We start from the raw sequence: 17,992 nt of genomic DNA, 5'->3' as shown, positions 1-17,992 counted from the left end.
TCTTTTCTAGTCAATTTTTGTAAAATAGAACCAAAGTCATCCCCCAAAGTAAAGGCACGCAGGCTGCATAGAGAATGACGTATCATTTCCTACTCTTTCCATCGCCACCTTACCAATCTCTTTGAAGCAACGAGAATTCCAGAGTCAAATACTCAGTTCATCTACGTGCCACTCACAAGTCTCGTCTTTTACAAAGAGAAAATAGGATTTGGAATAAATCTATGTCCCTCCAGCCCTCGGCCCAATATCTAGGAGACATCTAATTTCACAAAGTCTGACTTAAAAATACACACCAAGAAAATGAAAACATGTTCTCCACTTTTGATCTCTTATCTAAGAAAGCCAGGTTCCCTCAGAGGAACTCACAAGGCAGGCGGTAGGTCCTCAGTGTTTATTGTGTTAAGTGGGGTACATTGTTTTGCATTCAGCTGTGAAGTGCATTGAAGTGATGCTGAGTGGCCATGCTCTCTCCAAGACCCCTCTGTCCCCTGTCTGTCAAAGCTGAAGGTCACCAAAATAATAATAATGACACATCAGACCAGTATTTAATCAGGCAAGAATTTACATAGCATCTTTTTCCTCTGGAAGTTGGAAGGGCTCAGCCAAAAGCCTCTCAGTTCTCAAAAGACCCTCCTCGGGCTTTAGTGTGAGGAATATTGTTTATACCTCTCCTCAGTCAACCATTGCCTATACCTTACCCCACTCCTACCACCTTCATTAAGAAAGATGCCAAAGACCTTCATGTCAAATACAATTAGCATTGGCCCAGCTTGACTTTTGTCTTGGATTTTTCTTTTCTTTTTTCTTTTTAAATTGGGGGTCATTTAGGAAGGAAGGAGGCAGGCTGTCATACAGAGTGAAGTAAGTCAGAAAGAGAAAAACAAATATTGCATAATATCACTTATATGTGGGATCTAGAAAAATGACACAGATGAACTTATTTGTAAAGCAGAAATAGAGACAGACGTATGGATACCAAGGGGACAAGGGGAGGAGGGGTGAGTTAGGAGACTGGGATTGACATATACACACTGCTATGTGTAAAATAGATACCTAATGAGAATGTACTATACAGCACAGGAAACTCTACTCCATGCTCTACGGTGACCTAAATGGGAAGGAAATCCAAAAAAGAGGGATATATGTATATGTATAGCTGATTCACTTTCCTGTACAGCAGAAACTAGCACAACATTGTAAAGCAACTATAGTCCAATAAAAATTAATTTTAAAAAAAGGAAGGAAGGGGACAGGTACCATGGCCTCTGTTGCTCTCGCCTATCCTCAGCAGCCAGAGTAAGTCCACTTTTATTTCTGTGGCATTTTTCTCAGCACTGCCCCAAAGGGTTGTTTTTTTTTTTTTTCAATTATTACAATTATCTTATACCTCAAAGTTGCAATGGATCGACCAGCTGTCCCACTCTGTGCAATTATGTGTTCAATCCCTTAGTGACCGATTCATTCCCCCTCAAACTGTGATGGCGACTTTTTCCACAAGAGGTCCTGAACGAGAGGCTCTCTTTAATTGTATTCTCTTTCCTCTTTTTTAGGGTAAGGCCAGACTGATAGAGCAAAGATGACACAGTCTGTGAAAACCTTTGCCTTCTCAGAGATAGCAAAATGATACCACTCAAGTCATTTTATGACCTATCCTCCCATCCCTGACAAATGAATGAATAAATGAATGAATGAATTTCATTCAATCAAAAAAAAGCATCACCCTATCTGAAATCACACTGGAATTATTAAAAGGAAGCATTCCACAGTTTTTCAATAGGAACAAAGATGGAGACCATCTCCCAATAACATGGAAAAATACAACTACAGATGAGATCAGTAATATATTCCTTAGAAAATTTTAGTTGAAAATTTCAACTAAAAGAGGCCTCAGGGGTTATCTAGTGAAATAAAATTAATTAACTGATATCCATGAAAAGATGACTTAAGAGGGAGAAAAACTTGCCTAGGGAGTTGGAAGAATGAATCTGATGTATATAAAAATCTTTGGTCTTCAGAGCGCCTCTTTGCCTTAATGCATAGTCCCATTCCTTCTCCAGTAACCTCACCTCTTCACCACCAATCCTGGGAAACTTTACATACTTTTGATTTATAGGTGGGGGTGAGGGGTGCATCTGCCAGCCAGGAGACCCTTTCTCTTGTACCTGTTGGGATTGTTGATTTCTTGCCCCAGCCATTCTCCATCCTGGCTCCGGATGCTCCCTATTTTGCATCCCATGTTGCTCATCCTAAGATAGATCCTCTTTTACACTGAGGATACATATGAATGTGCCCATGTGTGTGTGTGTGTGTGTGTGTGTGTGTGTGTGTGTGTGTGTGTGTGTGATGGGAATCAAAGGACTGATCAGGTCACACGCATTTTGGAATCTAAAGAGCCCCAGTCTGACTGCTCTTCTCATCGATTCCGTTCTACTCACTGCCTCTATTTCCTGCACTTATCTCCCTGGACAAATTTCCTGCCCCTTCTCTCTCCTTGTAATTTCCAGGAGCTCTGTCTAGGTTTGCAGCCTATTGAGGGCCACAAAGGACACAGATAATGAGAGATAAGGAGCATGACAGCTTGCTGGCTACACTTTAAAATCTGAAGTTGCTTCCTGGAAGAGCAACTTCCTTCCTTCCTTCCCCATAATTATGAGAGAAAGCAATAGAAAATCCATGGACGACACTGAAATTCAATGGGGTTTTGGACCTTATCTGGGGTGGAAAGAACCCCAAAGACAGGAAGACTGCTTTACACACAAGGCCACACTTGGTCCAAAACAGTGTGGCTACACAATAAATAGATATTGATCATCATAGCAGGTTCTAGAAATGTTGAGTCAACATAGTCAATTCCTTTTACCTGCTTGGAGAAACCAAATCATGGCAAAATACCATGACTCCTCAGTTGAACTACTCTGTGAGGGCTGCCATAATGAAATACTGAAGTCTTAGTGGCTTAAACACTCTATTTTCTCATGGTTCTGGAGACGAGATGTCCCAGATCCAGGTGCTGGCAAGTTTGGTTTCTCCTGAGGCCTCTCTCATTGGCCTGCAGTTGGTCACCTTCTTGCTGTGTCCTCACATGGCCTTCCTTCTGTGCCCCCACATTTCTGTGTGCTAATCTCCTCTACCATAAGGACACCAGCCTTTTTGGATTAGGGCCCATCTATTTTACTTTACTCACCTCTTTAAAGGCCAAATACATTCACATTCTGAATAGTGATCGGAGCTTTAACATATGAATTTTAGGGGGACACCATTGAGCCCCTAACACCAGTCATCAGGAGCAGAATCAAGATAGGATCCCAGAGTTTCTAACCCTAGAATGTGAATTTGCCTTTGATTCACATCCTTTCCCGGGTTAAATAATCTCACAGAATTACAGCACGCTCTGATTGGAAGGCATCTTGTGATGATCTAATTGTAACTCTCTCATTTGCTAAATAAAGAAGCTGGTCCTACTTGGGTTGCTTAGAATCCTAGAACCCATGGATGGCTCAGCTTGACACCACCCAGATATTCCCCCCACTCCCCCACTGGGGCCCTTTCTTGGATTCCAATCTCCTGATCTCTAAACTCCACACCAGGGTCACCTGCCACACAGACCCTGGATTGCAAATCTACAGTCCAAGGAAGCAGCTTGGTACAGGCTGGTACATGGACCAAGAAAGCCCCCACCCCTTCTCCTTTGGAAACAGTTGGAGGGATAAACTGGCTTTCATGAGTCTTCCTACCTCTTTCCCCTGCATCCTCCTCTCTTCTGTGCCTTCTTATGGCAGCTGTTACCAATTTCAGCAATTTTCTTCTGGCAAATTGAAGGCTCCAGGTGACAAAGGGAGTTGGTCTTATCCTCCTGGAGGATAAGATAGCTTGGGTCTACACCCACCCCACCCCTGCTCCCAGACTGTGTGGTTAGGGCCATAGGCCCTTCCCCTTTGGGCTTCCCTAACCCTCCCCACCCCTATACATGCACAAACAAGGCAGGTTTCCAGGTCTATGTCCAGCTCTGAAACCCTGTCTGAAAGGGACACTGGATTACCCCTCACTTCATTGTCAACTCACCTGTTTTCCCAGAACCAACAAGATTTTATTATTTGCATGGCCCTGGCTTTTTCAAATTACCAGAAGAGTAGGAAGTAGGGCACATGCTCAAGCTTGATTACACACACACACACACACACACACACACACACGCGCGCGCGCGCAACCCTGAAGAGTTTGGTATGGAACCTGGAGATGGGACACCTCCATCAGCTGACCACACCCAGTGTGCTTGGGAAGAGGGATGATTACACACTCCCTTGTTAAACCATTTATGTAAAAATGAAGTCAACACATGAGCACTGATTTCATGTAATGCGGCAAAGCAGAAAATGAATCAGGATCACTCACTCAGGTGTAATTTTCCATCAGTTTCTCCTTAATAACAATGTGATGGTTTCCTTTGTTTGTTTTGTATTCCCTTCTTTCATTTTTGTTCAGAAAGCAAGGATGTAGCGAAATAATTGTTCCATTTCTCTGCCTGTCAATTTTGGTGTGGACACTAAGTATCCAAACAAACTAAACTCCTGCTTTCAGGGAGTTTACAGTCTAATGAAGGGAGCAAACCTTAGATAGATGTGTCTACAAATAAGGATGTAATACCAACTGTGAAAATATAAAGAAGAAAAGGTTAAAAATCTAGATACTCAAGGAATCTCTTAGAAATTACCTTCAAGAAAAGGAAGGAAGAAGGAGGGAGAGTGAGAGGGAGGGGAAAAGAAAATAAAGAAGATGTGGCATATATATACAATGGAATATTACTCAGCTATAAAAAGGGATGAGATGGAGCTATATGTAATGAGGTGGATAGACCTAGAGTCTGTCATACAGAGTGAAGTAAGTCAGAAAGAGAAAGACAAATATTGTATACTAACTCACATATACGGAATCTAAAAATGGTACTGATGAGCTCAGTGACAAGACAAAAACAAGGATGCAGATGCAGAGAATGGACTGGAGAACTCGAGGTTTGGGGGGGGCAGGGGGTGAAGGGGAAGCTGAGATGAAGTGAGAGAGTAGCATAGACATATATATACTACCAACTGTAAAATAGATAGCCAGTGGGAAGTTGCTATATAACAAAAGGAGTTCAACTCGAGGATGGATGATGACTTAGAGGACTGGGACGGGGAGGGTGGGGGGGAGTCGAGGGAAGGAGGGAATATGGGGATATGTGTATAAAAACAGATGATTGAACTTGGTGTACCCCCCAAAAAATAATTAATAAATGAATAAAATTTAAAAAAAAAAGAAAGAAAAGAAAGGAAGGACCAAGGGTGGAAAAACCTAATCTGAGTGGTGAGGTATTAATTAGATAATCTGTTTAGTTTTTCATCTCCTGTAAGATAGCTGAAGGCTTCATTTTCAAATCTCTAACTTTCTTTAAAAGAACTTACCTGTAAAATGCATGACATCGGTGTAAGATTATTATCTGCTGCAGAAGCATTTTCTGTTTTATTCATGGTTGTGTGGAATAGTGTTTATTCCCTTTGGGGGGGAAGATGAGCTCTCCAAGAATCCCAAGAACAAAAAATACAGGGCCATGGCTCTGGTACTTCAGCCTCTTCCCCGCCTCAGCCCTGTCTTGTTTTCCTAAGCGATGGCCAGGAATGTGCTGGGCGGGGGGCAGCCAGCAGACAGCACTGAGCCCCGGCAGCCCCAGTTACGGTCCCAGGCTGGCCTTTCACCTCCCAGCTCTCCCGGCCGCTCTTATTAAGCAGCAAAATGTTTCAATATGTTGAGCTTTGGGGGGAGGGACGGAGAGAAAAATCGGGATATTGTTGAGAAGGAAATAATGAATAACCCTGCCTCCCATACCCCCCACATGGGGAGATCTGGGTAAGAAGTGTACTTTCTCCAGAAATGGAATCCAAGAAATTGCCTTTTGGTCAGAAATTTCCAGAGCCAGCTGGAGAGTGAGGAGGAGGAGGTGAAGAAGAGGGAGCAGGTACTAAACAAATTTTTCCAGTGTCCAGAACCGAAGCAGCCAGAGATCTGGGAACCCCAGGAAGGAAGAGGAGGGGAAAGCTGGGGAAACTGAGACATTCTCAGAGGTGCACAGAGCTGTCGATTTTCTTCTTACAAATTGATACACTCTCTACTCTTGTCACCTTTGCTTTCTTCTCTCTGCCACAACCCCTCACCCCAAGGTTCTGGTCTTCAGCCTGGTGAGCAGTTCCCTTTTACAGGAGACTCTGGAGAGGGGATCCCAGATGTGAAAATGCCCAGCCTGGGCGACTGGTCAGCAAGGCGGGGTCTGTGGAGAATGGCCCTGGGATGGGGCAACTGAAAGGCAGTGCAAGCGTGACCCACACATCAGAGCCCCACTCAAGGCCAGGTCTACAAGTGGAAGCCAAAGAAATCAGCAACATTCTAAATTTCAAGAAAACACAAATCTGAGGACCCAGAAACAACTCCTTAACAAAGGTGTTTTCTTTTTTTAATTGAAGTATAGTTGATTTACAATGTTGTGTTAGAGCAAGAGTGTTTTTAAATATGTGTGTATTTTTAAATCAAAACCCCATAATAGCGTTGGTGCTTGGACACTTGCAATCCGCTTTGTTCTTATAGATGCTGCCTAAAAAATGTGAGTCAGGAGATATATACCTGGGGAGGACCAAACAAGAGAAGTGAGTAACTTTTAAGGAGGAAAAACTTAAGGACTTGAAAAATCAAAGTAGACATCACCCGTATTGTTTAAATTTGAAGAATAATTCTTTGCATTGCAATCCTTTGAAACTAAATAATCAGCTTAAAGAAGGCCCTGGTTTCCAGGTCTCCTCCTGGCTTGACTTGGCTGTGTGTCTTTATATTTATGATACATGGTAGTTTCTGGTGATCCTTGACATTTCCTAGTAACACAGGGAGGTTTCTGGAAAAGCAGCTGGGGCAGATGGGTGGCTGTCTATTAGAACAATTCATCAAACAGTAGTTGAAATATTGATAAGAAAACGGAAATCAAATTAAAAGACGGAAAAGAGAGAGGAAGAGGGAGTGGGACGGAGAGCGCTGGAGAGAGGCAGCGGAGAGGAAAGCTGCAGGATGCACAGACTTGAGTGGTTCCTGCAGCCCCCGAGGTTGTGCCTGGGCTGAGGCTGCCTGTCTGAATACTCTGGAAAGAAAGGCAAACGTTGACTTGGGCAGCCAGCAGGTTTAATTCCACTCTGCCAAGGGATCGGGAGCCTGGGGGCAGAGGAGTCACACCAAGAGCTTTAACACCCTGGAGTTGCTGCAGTCCGGCTCCTGCTGGCAGAGCAGGAAGGGGTGTCTAAGGTGGGTGTTCAAGTGAGGGTTCGTTTGTGAGGAATCTCTGGGGACAATGCAGGGTCGCAGCTGCCTGCTCTAGCTGCAGCCCGGAGGCTTTCTGGGCTCTTTCTTTCTCTCATTCTCTCCCAGGAGTTCTTTTCTGTCCTTTTCCCCCTTCTGCTCACTCTTCTTGCAAATTTCGCTCCAACTTTCAAAGAAAATGGGGAGACTCTGGAGCAAAGGCACCAGGGGAGAACAGTGAATGGGAATCTAGGAGCCGGGAGAAATGTACCTGGTCCCTGAATGTGTAGGTCTGTTGTGGTTTCAGGAGCCAAAAAGCTGGAATTTGTTAGTGGGGAGAAAAGTGTTTTATCAGAAACATATTGGCTGCTGTAGAAGCTGCGCCCTGCCACGTTAGAGATGGTTTAAGAGAAGGAAGGGAAGGAAGGGGAGAGAGACAACTGCCAGACCTGGCCAGGCAGGGAGAGACTCACACAGAGACATCTGGCATCCTGGGGTAGCTTTTGCATCCTCCAGTCCCAATAGTCAAACCTCAGACACCACCTCCCCTGCCACTAGAAGCAAGGCTGCCTCATTCAATGTCTTTGTCTCTAGGAGAAAACCTGTTTTCTTCCAGAAGGCAGGCGGGGGTGAGCTCTGGGAAAGGGGCTTCCATAGACCTCCAGAACCTTGAGCTGGGGGGGCATTTCTAAGCAGTCCCCCAGCAGGAAAGAAGGAGACAGCTGGACGCTGGTGGAGCCCTAGGGGTGGTGGGGGAGTCTGGTAGAAGGTCTGTGCCCTGAGGGCCCAGTGTTGGCAACATTGTAAATATCTGTTTCCTGGCTGCATCGATGAGGAGACCGACCTCTGTCCTAGCCTCCTTCTCTCCTCCGGCCAGGGCGCATCCCCACCCCCACCCCTGCGTCCCCACGTATGAACCTACTCAGGGGCTGGGGGAGACGGGTGTCTCCAGTTGCCGATAGAAGAAGGTTCCAGGACTGTAGAAAAGAGGCCCCACGGTGTGAGCTGGCTCTCACCACCGCCCCTTAGCCTGAAACCTGGGGGATAGAGGCTCAGGAAGGGCACGGGTACCTGCACCCCACCCTCCCTCGCTGGTCCAGGTGGGTCGGAGCCTTCCAGTTCTCCTGTGGTCTCCCTTTGCATTCCCGCTTCACACACCCCGCCCCCCCCCCAGCCCCCCGCAGTCCACCGTCTCACCCTTGCTCCACTCGAGGGTGACTGAGGTTTCTCCGACTCAGGTTGGTTCCTGGGCCTTCCCGACCCTTCCTCAACAACCCAGGATGTTTCAGACAGTCCCCGACACCTCGTCTTACGTCAAGGTAAGACATGACAGCGTCTTTAAACAGGTAATGACGGCCCCACCGCAGCACTCCCCCACCCTCTCCCCGGGCCTAGGTTCTCTTCCTCCTTTCCCCGGGAAAAGAAGTGGGGGGAGCGAGCCGCGCTTTAGCAGGTGGGTCTGGAACTGGGGGCACTAGCTAGACCGGATGGGGGTGAAGCAGGCCCTCGGGAATCCCTGGTTTAGGACCAAGGCTCTTGGTCGCTTCTGTCTGGGAGAATGGAGGTGGGCGAGCCTGGTGAGGGCCGTGCGGGGAAGCCGAGACGCCAGTACCAGGACCCGCGGGCCAGCGTCGGGTACCTATGGATCGTGCGCCCACGGGGCGCTGCGCACATAAGGTTCCCTGAGTCTGTGTGGACGCGAGTGTGAAGGTGTGAACGCGCGAGTGTGTGCGTGTGGGTGCGTGCGGGCGAGTGATCGCGACGCGTTTCTCCTAAGGATTCGACACCCCCAGTCCTCAAGCCCACCATCCTTTGCCCCACCGGCCCCTGGAAAGAGCAGATTCCTATATTTGACGGTATATCGAAGGGGGTTGGGTTGTTTTTTTATTTTTTTTCCTTTTCCACAACAGTTCCCAAGAATGTAAACAAACCGAGGCCAGGACATCTGGGTTACACATTTAATGAAAATCCGCCAGTGCGGCGGGGCCGAGGGTGTGGACCCTGCGAGGTCCTCTGGCAGCCCAGAGGTAGCTGCCCAGATCCTTCCCCAGCTCCGAAAATGAAGGACCACTGCGCCTGGGCTAACGTACTCCCAGCATCTTAGGTCTCGCCCCGCCCCCCTTCCCGAAACCCCGCCCCCGAGAGGCCCAGCCCCTCCCGCCTCCCCTCCTCCCCGCCCCTGGCGCTATGTCCCGTATCAGCGAAGGGTGGGCAGAGTGACCGTCTGTGGGCACTGGGCACCTCGACGGCGTGGACTCTCGGGTCTTATCGAGGTGCGCCAATTATGCGTCCAACCCTCCTCCTGTTTCTACCAAGTAGCATCTTCCTCGCCAGTGGTCTGAAGGAGTCTGTTGTCACTTTGGGGAAGCGAGGTTTTGGAGGCTTGGCCGGGAAGGGGTGTTGAATCTACCAGTGATGAATGAATGAAAAGCGAATGAATCAATGGATGGGTAATCAGTGAACGTGTGGGTGGACGGATAGCTCCCAGGAGGTGGCAGAGCAGACACAGACTACAGAGAGCTCGGTTCTCAATGTCCAGCTTTCCTGAGGGGTTAAGGACACGGTAACCCGCTCCCGGGACGCGGGGCTCGGCGGACCCAGCTCTCATTCCCGGCTGCGAAGGGCCCCGGGGCAGGGAGCTGCTGTCTCTCTCCTATCCGCTGGTACCCCCGAGTCTGCACACACTCGGGGACTCAGAACCTCAGGAATGACCCAGAGGGGCAAGTGGGAGCCCAGGAGCCTGACCCAGGCCAAGAGTCAGAGAGAAAGCGAAGCGGGCCGGGACGAATGGAGGGGCTCGCTGGGGGAGGGGGAGAGGGGTGGCAGTCTGCGAGCTCTGGCCTCCAGGGGAGCCGCTCACAGCAGGAGCTCCTTTCAAGGGGAAAAAATGGATTTTTCAGCAGCCACAAAGTTTGTATTGTTGCACAAAGGGGTGCATTGATGAGGGCGAGAGGTCCTCGTGGCGGGGACAATCTTGGGTCTGTTCCGCAGGCTCCCTACGCCTACCATTTGCCAGAGGGGCACAAACAGTCCCCGGCTGCCAAGCCCCTGCCATTCCGCCTCGGGCATTCGGCTCCGAGGTTGTTGACAAACACCATGGGCCCAGGCGCCCGCACCCCAGGAGCCAGGAGACTAGCCGGGCCCTGGGGAACCAAGGATGCCCACTCCACCCGGGCAGCGATCTGGGTTCCAAGTTCTCAAGGAGGACCGCGCAGGAGAGCGCTCGTAGGGCGGGTTTGAGGCTGGAAAGAGCAGGGGAAAAGTGAAAAGGGGAACAGTATTTTGTTTGTACGAACTTATTTAATATTAATAACCCTAAGAGGTGGTCCGTTTTGCAGATGAGAAACTAAGGCATTGAGAAGTTAATGTAACTCAGCTTGCAAGGGGCAGAGGCAACATACAAACAATAAGGGTAAAGTTGTGCCGACTGCCAGGCGAGTTCTAAACACTCCATCTTTACAACAGCCCTTTGAGGTAGATCCTATCATAAAGCCCAAAGCCAACGTACAGATGAGGACATTGAAGCACAGAGAGGTTAAGGAACTTGTTCGAGGCCACAGACCTGGTAAGTGCAGAGCTAGAATACAAACCCAAGGAGCGGGGTTTCCCAATGAGAACATTCAACCAGGACGTTCCACTTGCAGGTGTGGGGAGGGGCAGGAGACCCAGTGGAGTAACCTTGACCACGTCCCTGCGAGGTGCCCGCACTGGGCAAAGCGCTTGTCAATCCCAGCGCCAGGAGCACATCCCCGAAGGTCCCTCGCCGCCCCACTCGAGACTGGTAGGGACCTCCACTTTCCCTCAGTGAGTCTCCCAGATTCCTTGTTCTCGCTCCCCCACCAACCGGCCTGCTGGTTCAGCCCACGCTGCAATCCCCCCCACCCCCGCCGCCGCCCCCCACCAGACGAAGGGAGACTGGTTCCCCCAGAATGCTCGCAACGGCAAGGCCGAGGGGCAGCATCTGGCCGGCAGGTCCTCAAACGGCGTTTCAAGGACACAGGTCTGTAGTTTGCTTGCTGTTTCGAGCGGCTGGGAGGCAGGGCGGCTGCAGATTTGGAAAGGCTGAATTCTCCCTTCCCCCAAAGCCCCCATCTAGGCGCCGCCACCGGGTGAGGGTCCCGGCACCTGGCTGGTCTCCACCTCTTGTCAGCCTGCGCTCTCTGGTCAGTCTCGGACTCCCTTGGGATTTCCTCCTCGACGCCGCGTGGTCTGGGGACCCGGCCCCGGAGCGCCAAGGGCTCGGGGCGCAGAGACCCTCCCCCTCCCGGGCCCTCCCGCCGCCGCGGCCTCCCACGTAGCGTTTTGAACCCTCTTGGCTCTAAGGCAAGAACGAGCGTGGGGAGCGGGCCCGGCCAGCAGCGGCTCTAAATCTTCCTTCAATCTGTGAGCAGATGAAGTCTGAGAAACAAATTCAAAGCAGGCGCGCCTGCAGAGCCTTCCTGCAGAAATATTCCCCGGCATTCAAGCGCATCCAGGGGCGGCTCGAGCTGCCTTGTTTGGCTAAGGTCAGACGAGACTCGAGTTCTCCAATAAAAATAAATCTCAAATTAATTATGGCCTCGAGCGAGGGGCCAGACACTTGAAGCTGCAGTTGTGCAGTCTGGAGTTTTGGCGCTCGTTCGCCCATCCCTCCCCCGCGCCCCCCTCCCCCACCCCCTTGCCAGCTCGAATACCCGCCGAGGCCGCCGGCCGGGAGGGGCCGGGAGGAGGGAGCACGGAGGGGGAAGGACGCGCCCGAGGCGCTTTGCCAAGGCTGGCATCTTTCGGGGTTTCAAGTGACCGACCATCCTGAGGTCCGGAGCCACCCCAGGGACCCAGCTCCGGTTGTCGCGTCCTCCCACCCCCAACTTGGGCTGGGACCGAAGAAGCCCGGGAAGCTGTGTCTGGAAAGTCTTGACCGGGTCAAAAGGGCTGACATTGAGCGAGCCAAGACACGTTTCACCCCGCCGCTCCCTCCCGGGGGAAGCAGGACTTCCGCATCTTTGAAAATATTGTCAAGTGCGGATGGTGCGAGGCAAGTCACCCCACCACAGTTACACTGAAAATGCTCCGAGTCCAAAGGTTTCCTGAATATTCGCCCCCCGTGGGCACGCTTTCTGCAAGTGACCTTAGAAACATGTGGCGGGCTGTTTTGTTGGTTCCCCCCACCCCCCGCCCCAACCCCCCAATTGATAGCTTTTATTTTAAATGCGGTCCGGCTCCCTTGGCTGTAAGCTTCCCCTAACTTGAAAGCCAGCGGGGGCTGGTGAGTGGGCAGGATGGTAGCAGGCACCCGCTCCTGGTCACCAGCCCTGCCCAGTCTGGGAAAGGGAGAGACAGGACAGTCTCTGGTGAGCCAGGAAAGAGGGTGTGAGCAAGTGTGTGGCCTGGGGTAACCAGCCCCTAGCTGGGCCTGGAGAAGGGAGAGGAGGGGGAGGGGAGAGGGCGGGAGAGCGGTGAGGAGAAAGAAGGGGCGAGGAGACCGGAGAGAAGGGGAAGGGTTCCCCCCTCGCCAACTCTAAGACAGTTTTCATCTGTAGCGGCCTCACCACAGGCTCTCTATCAATTTGTCTCAATGCAAACATTCGAAATATTCTCTTTGGCTGCTCGTGAAAACAATGTGAGCTGCCAGGGTCAAACCATCTTTCCAGATGTCTGGTGGTAACCACATTAAACAGGGCAGACTTGTTTACTGTTGTGTTTGGTTAGGGCTTTTTTCCCCCTTTGGGATTTAACAAAGCAGCAGCAGCAGTGGAGAGGGACATCAAACCCAGAGTTACATAAGTGGGCAGCCCTGCCCACCGCCATGCCAGCATGGGTCACCGGGAGACTCAGATTCCCTCAGAGGGCTGCTCAGAGTTGGGGGGCTCTTCTTTCTGGGTGGAGGACCTTGTGAACGCACAGGAGCTCCTCATGGAGGGGCTGGTGAATACCAAAAGCCACAGCACCAGTGCCAGTCAGTGAGTCACGAAGGGGTGACAGCTATGTCAGTGCCAGCCTCTTCCCCCTCCCCACCATCTTCAAAATTACGAAATTGCCAGAAGCTTTGGTTTTACAGGCAGAAACAGAAGGTGCTATTGAGTTCCACAGCTCAAAAAGGAGGGCAAGTCTTCATTTTAATCTAGTTCCACACTGAGTTCTCCCAAGGGGAGAGGCAGCTCCTGCTAAAAGGCGTTGGGGGTACTAGGGATGTAGGGGTGACTTACTGATCAGAGCAGTCTGCTATTTGCCAGGCTTGATAGGAGTTGGGAAGAGACACCTGGCCAATGTTTTGCCGCAGAGATGCCTTCTCAAGTACTAGGAGGACTGGGTGTAGAAGGGGGAGCCGCTGGCTGGCCTGCGGTGGCCATTAACGGCCTGAGGGTTTGCCCAGCACCAGGAAGGGGGCCTCTGGTGGTAGACTGGAGTTCTCTCTGCCTGAAAGAGGAGGAATGTGGCCGGGGGTGCCGGGTTTCTGGTCAGGTCCGGGTGCGAAGCGGTCTCCCGGCTCCCTCCCGAAAGTCTTGTTGTCGTTTGAAGGTCGGCAGAGTCTGGGCTGAAAAGGAAACAATTTGGGGTTTGAAAGGATGTAATTCATTCTTCCTTTCCCTTTAACCTCTTTCCTCTCTGGAAAGCATGTGGAAACGCTGAAGGGAAGAGTGAGAGGGCGGGCGGCGGGGCCGAGGGGAGGAAAGGGTTAAGCCTGATTTCTTTTAATTGAACTCCAGAACTGGTGGCCCCAGGCAAAGGGGGGGACTGACCCCGCTAGCGGTAACCAGATGTGGCGGTCTCAGGGGAGCCCCCGAGCAGACCCCTGGATTGAGAAGCAGACAGTGGGTTGGGGGGGGCCGGCCCGGCCCCCATGCTACCCCCACCCCATCTCCCCACCCCACTCCCCGTACGCACACCGAGGCTCAATTGCTGGCAAGCTGCACCCGCCACTCCAGGTCTGGTCACGTTCAGCCCCGTGTCTGTATTCGAACCCAAAATTGGAGCTGAATTGATGAGACTAATTTCGAGAGGGGAGTGGGGGGAGGGAGGGAGGGAGGCCAGCGAGCTCTCGGCCTCAACTGCTCCTGAAGAAATAAAGAATTAATAAGTCACCTTTTTCACCGCTGTGGACACCCTTTTGAAAATTTTTCTTTCCAACTGACTCGGATCTCCACTGGAATTTTTTTTCCTCCTTCTCCGGGTGGACTCTTAAATAAAAGTGAGAAAGTGCAAAGCGTGGTCTGGAGAGCGTGGACAAGGTAACCTGCTTCGGAGGAGGTCGGGGAGAAACAAGTCAGGCCCAGAGCGCCCGGGGTTCCCCTCGCTGCGCCAATTGGAGTGGGTGGCGGCACTGCAGGAGCACCCGGGAGGTCTCCGCGCGGCGGGGCCCGACAAGGGGGGCCGAGGGGAGATTGGCCTCACGGCAGGGTGGAGATGATGGTCTGGAGCACCGGCCCCGGGGGGGTCTCACCCGCGAGAAGTCTGGGTCGATGGCAGGGATATTGCTTGCTGTGCTTTGGAGACCCGCCGGCCAGCCTGGAGGGATCGTCTCGCAGTAGTGCAGGTTTCTTGGGGCCCAAGGTGGCATTGCATAGGCGGCTCTGACCCGGGCGCCAGGGCTTGGGCCATCGGGTCGGGGTATGCACCAGGGGCTTGACACTAGAAGGCGCGGGTGGGTGGCTTTGGGTGCCGCAGGTCCCAGCCTTCGGCGGGCGCCGGGAGCTCTCCAGTAGCGGAGGCGCCGAGGCGCGCCTCCCCGAGGGCGTCCCTCCGCTCACAGCGCGCTGGGAGCGGAGTCCACGCCCCCGACGGCCGGGGTCGGTCCGAAACCGCCCCGAGTCCGCGTCGGTGGGTGAGCCGCTCGGGAGTCTGCGCGACTCCGCAGCCGAGAGCCCGAGTGGAAAAATTCCCATTGGATGCACTTTCTACTGGTTGGTCGGCTTCGGTCTGCATCCGGATCTTCCCGGGCAGTAGGCTCCAGGTTATCCCCAGCCCGAGTAAACTCTCCGGCTCCCCCCGCACCCCCCGCACCCCCCCAAAAAAGTTTGACTCCGGCTGGAAAAAGCATTAATGAACCTATCTGTGGGAAGAAACGGAAAGTGAATGAGTCAGGAGGGCCACCTTCGGCCAACGGCCCGGGGAAAAGGAAGGAGGCCAAAGACGTTCGGTGTTGGACTTTGGGGGAAGGTGGGGGGGGGGGGGGCCGTGCAGGCTGCGGGAATCAGGGCGCGGGCGCCGGGCGTGGACCCCGGCATTGTTCCCAGCTCGCTCTTATCTCCCGGGAGCAAGTATCCTGTGTGCGCGGCGCATGAATGTATCTGGGCATCCCCGCATATATTTATATAGCGTGTGTGATGCGAAAAGCAGGACCGGCAGAGGGGAGGAAGAGGGGGTGTGGGGGGAGGGAAGACGAGGGAGAGCAGAGGGGAGAGAAGAGAAGAGAGAGGAGAGCGCGAGACACGAGAGAGAGAGAGAGAGAGAGAGAGAGAGAGAGAGAGAGAGATAGGACTTCCTCCCCATTCGCAAAGTGAAGTCACTTCCCAAAATTAGCTGAAAAAAAGTTTCATCCGGTTAACTGTCTCTTTTTCGCTCCGCTACAACAACAAACGTGCACAGGGGAGCGAGGGCAGGGCGCTCGCGGGGGGCACGCAGGGAGGGCCCAGGGCGCCAGAGAGGCCGCGCCGGGCTAATCCGAAGGGGCTGCGAGGTCAGGCTGTAACCGGGTCAATGTGTGGAATATTGGGGGGCTCGGCTGCAGACTTGGCCAAATGGACGGGACTATTAAGGTAAGCGACCGGGCGGTGGGCGCGGAGCGGCGGGGCCGGCCGAGGGGGCGAAGCGGCGGGCAGGCTGGGCGCGGGGCGCCGGGGTCCCGGAAGACGTGGCCTCTCTCCCTTCCTTCCGCGCCCCGGCTTCGCGCCGTCTCCTCCCGCTCTCGGGTGGTGAGTCTCGCAGGCGGGGGCGAGCCGCCGGGCTCCCCGCCGAGGGCGATCTCCCCCGCAACCCCTTGCCCCCGAACGGAGCCCGGCCCCCTCCCACCGCGCTGCCGGCGGGACTGCGGGCGCGGCGGCGGCGGCGTGAAACCCGGGGAGCCGGACGCCGATCGCAGCAAGGGGGCCGGAGACCTCCGGGGCCACCACTCCCACCCAGCTAGCCGGGCACCCGGGCCCCGGCGCTGGGCACCCTCCCAGCGGCCGGCTTCCTCTCCCCCGAGGCCGAAGACGGCGGGGGCGGGCGGGCAGCAGCCAGCAGCCCGGGTCCCTGCCGGCTGGGCCCAGGGGCGGGCAAGTGGATTGGTTGCAGGCGGATCGGGGTGCGAGTGACTGTGTCTGGGGGTCTGTGTGCGCGGGCTCCTCCAGATGGAAGCCCTGTTTACATGTCAGCGAGGGTCGGTTTCCCTTCCTCTTGCTACTTCTGTTGCCGAGCTCTAGGCGCTCGGGAGCTGCCGGCTCCCCGGGACTAACGGGCTGGCCTCGCCGCTCCTACGCCGGGGCATCTCTTTCCCGGCGGGTCCGCACCTCTCCGCACGCCCGGCTCCCGCACTCCGCGCCCGGGCTGCGCCGGCTGCGGGGCAGGGCTCCCACCGGCCTCTCGAAGGGGGTACCGCGGCTGCAGAGTGGCTCCTCCTAAAGTGAGCGGCCCTGAGCCTGCGGCCCGGGCGACTGCCCTGCCGAATCCTACTCCCCAGCCCCTAGCATCACCCCATGCCTCGCGCCTGGGTCCAGGTTGCCAAGTGCAGCCCAGAGGGACGGGTGAGGGTCTGGGTTTCACCGCAGACTTCACGAGGATTGACTGCCTGCTCCCTCTGGAAGGGGGAAGTGGGGCCGGAGCAGAGAGGAGGGACAGCCCCTGATGTGACTGGCCTTAGAGTACCGAGAGGAATGAATGGGACCAGGAGTTGGCTGTGAGGCTGTCCCACAACACGAAGCCAGAGTCGGTCTGGAAAAACTATTAGGCTGGTGAGGTGGGGACTGGCAGAGCCCGCCATTCCCAGAACCCAAAAGAATCAAGTCCTTTGCTCAGGGCTGAGTAAGAGGAGGCTCAGATGTTGGGCTTGGAGAATTCAAGAGATTTTTATCATTTGGGTGGGGTAGTGGTTTTTATTTTCTAAGTTTTTTTTTTTTTTTTCTGAAAGTTCGAAATATGCTGACTTAAGTAAAAGGCACCAAGAGCAGGAACTTGAAAATCTGGAGATGAGATTACTGATTGTATTGGGTTAAAGGAAGCCTCTGTGAGTCTGGCTTCCTCCCGTTTAAAGTGTTGGGTAAGGAGTGGGCGAGAGGGGATTCCTGTAGGGGGGTGGTCACTGGTCACTTTATGCTGGTTTCTGTTCTTGTTGGTGGGTAGATGCAAGTGTCTCGGTATCCCTGGTTTGGTAATAAGATGCTCAACTCTAGAAAACTCCCTTCACTAGGCTGCTTACCCAGAAGGCCCCCCTCTGACCCGGAAGGGTGGTAAGATGGCTCCAGGGTCTTGATGTGGACACCCCAAGGAGAAGTGAAGCAATATCTCCCCAATGCTCAGACCTCTCAGCACAGGCCCTGAGGGTAGGGAGGAAGCTGTGGTCTGTGTACCCAGGATGTGCTAACCTCTTTAGATGCATACACAGGGATTGGCATGGCCAGCAATGTGAACAAGCTTATTTAGCAGGACCCTGGTGCTTCGTGCCAGGGTGGGAGTGACCGGCTTCTTTCTCCCGTGGGTGATGGGAGCCTGTGAGTCTGTCCAGGCCCTC

General features: G+C 53.2%; 2 protein-coding genes across 6 annotated transcripts in view; one reads left to right on the top strand and one right to left on the bottom strand.

Annotated features, from left to right (window-relative positions):
• Positions 1-9,495: 9,495 nt before the first annotated feature.
• On the bottom strand, positions 9,496-15,611 carry LOC130861412 (uncharacterized). 4 transcript variants are annotated; one of them, XR_009055573.1, is made up of 4 exons: positions 14,729-15,611; positions 14,173-14,342; positions 13,494-13,822; positions 9,496-9,714 (listed from the first exon to the last, which is right to left on the bottom strand). XR_009055573.1 is itself a non-coding variant. In XM_057750266.1 (4 exons), the coding sequence occupies exons 1-4, from the start codon at positions 14,884-14,886 to the stop codon at positions 13,637-13,639; spliced, it is 504 nt and encodes a 167-aa protein (XP_057606249.1). In that variant the 5' UTR covers positions 14,887-15,611; the 3' UTR covers positions 13,365-13,636. The 4 variants fall into 4 exon arrangements, 3 of the variants coding, with proteins under 3 accessions (XP_057606249.1, XP_057606248.1, XP_057606247.1); XM_057750266.1 differs by lacking the exon at positions 9,496-9,714 and adding an exon at positions 14,371-14,465 and having other exon boundaries at positions 13,365-13,822; positions 14,173-14,237; XM_057750265.1 differs by lacking the exons at positions 9,496-9,714; positions 14,173-14,342 and adding an exon at positions 14,371-14,465 and having other exon boundaries at positions 13,365-13,822.
• FLI1 (Fli-1 proto-oncogene, ETS transcription factor) overlaps positions 14,448-17,992 on the top strand; it is a 119,223-nt gene continuing 115,678 nt past the window's right edge. The window contains exon 1 of one of the 2 annotated variants that reach the window (XM_057750263.1): positions 14,448-14,516. Coding sequence is in view for 1 of the 2 variants with exons in the window: in XM_057750262.1 (XP_057606245.1) it covers positions 16,026-16,043 (18 nt within the window). In the remaining variant the exon portion in view is untranslated. Of the gene's footprint in view, positions 14,517-15,548; positions 16,044-17,992 lie in introns of those variants that run through there. The other variant, XM_057750262.1, reaches the window with a different exon arrangement.

The sequence above is a fragment of the Hippopotamus amphibius genome, chromosome 9 (assembly GCF_030028045.1).
Source record: "Hippopotamus amphibius kiboko isolate mHipAmp2 chromosome 9, mHipAmp2.hap2, whole genome shotgun sequence".
Lineage (NCBI taxonomy): Eukaryota > Metazoa > Chordata > Mammalia > Artiodactyla > Hippopotamidae > Hippopotamus > Hippopotamus amphibius.
This window is presented reverse-complemented; position numbering and strand designations above follow the sequence as displayed.

What these genes read in the sequence shown, in the direction of transcription:
- LOC130861412 (XM_057750264.1), bottom strand. Translation starts at nt 15,170, where the DNA reads ATGGGAATTTTTCCACTCGGGCTCTCGGCTGCGGAGTCGCGCAGACTC. An exon ending in TCGACCCAGACTTCTCGCGG is followed by an intron (nt 14,343 to 14,728) that starts GTGAGACCCCCC and finishes TTATTTCTTCAG; the next exon opens with GAGCAGTTGAGGCCGAGAGC. An exon ending in GCCAGCAATTGAGCCTCGGT is followed by an intron (nt 13,823 to 14,172) that starts GTGCGTACGGGG and finishes TTTCCTTTTCAG; the next exon opens with CCCAGACTCTGCCGACCTTC.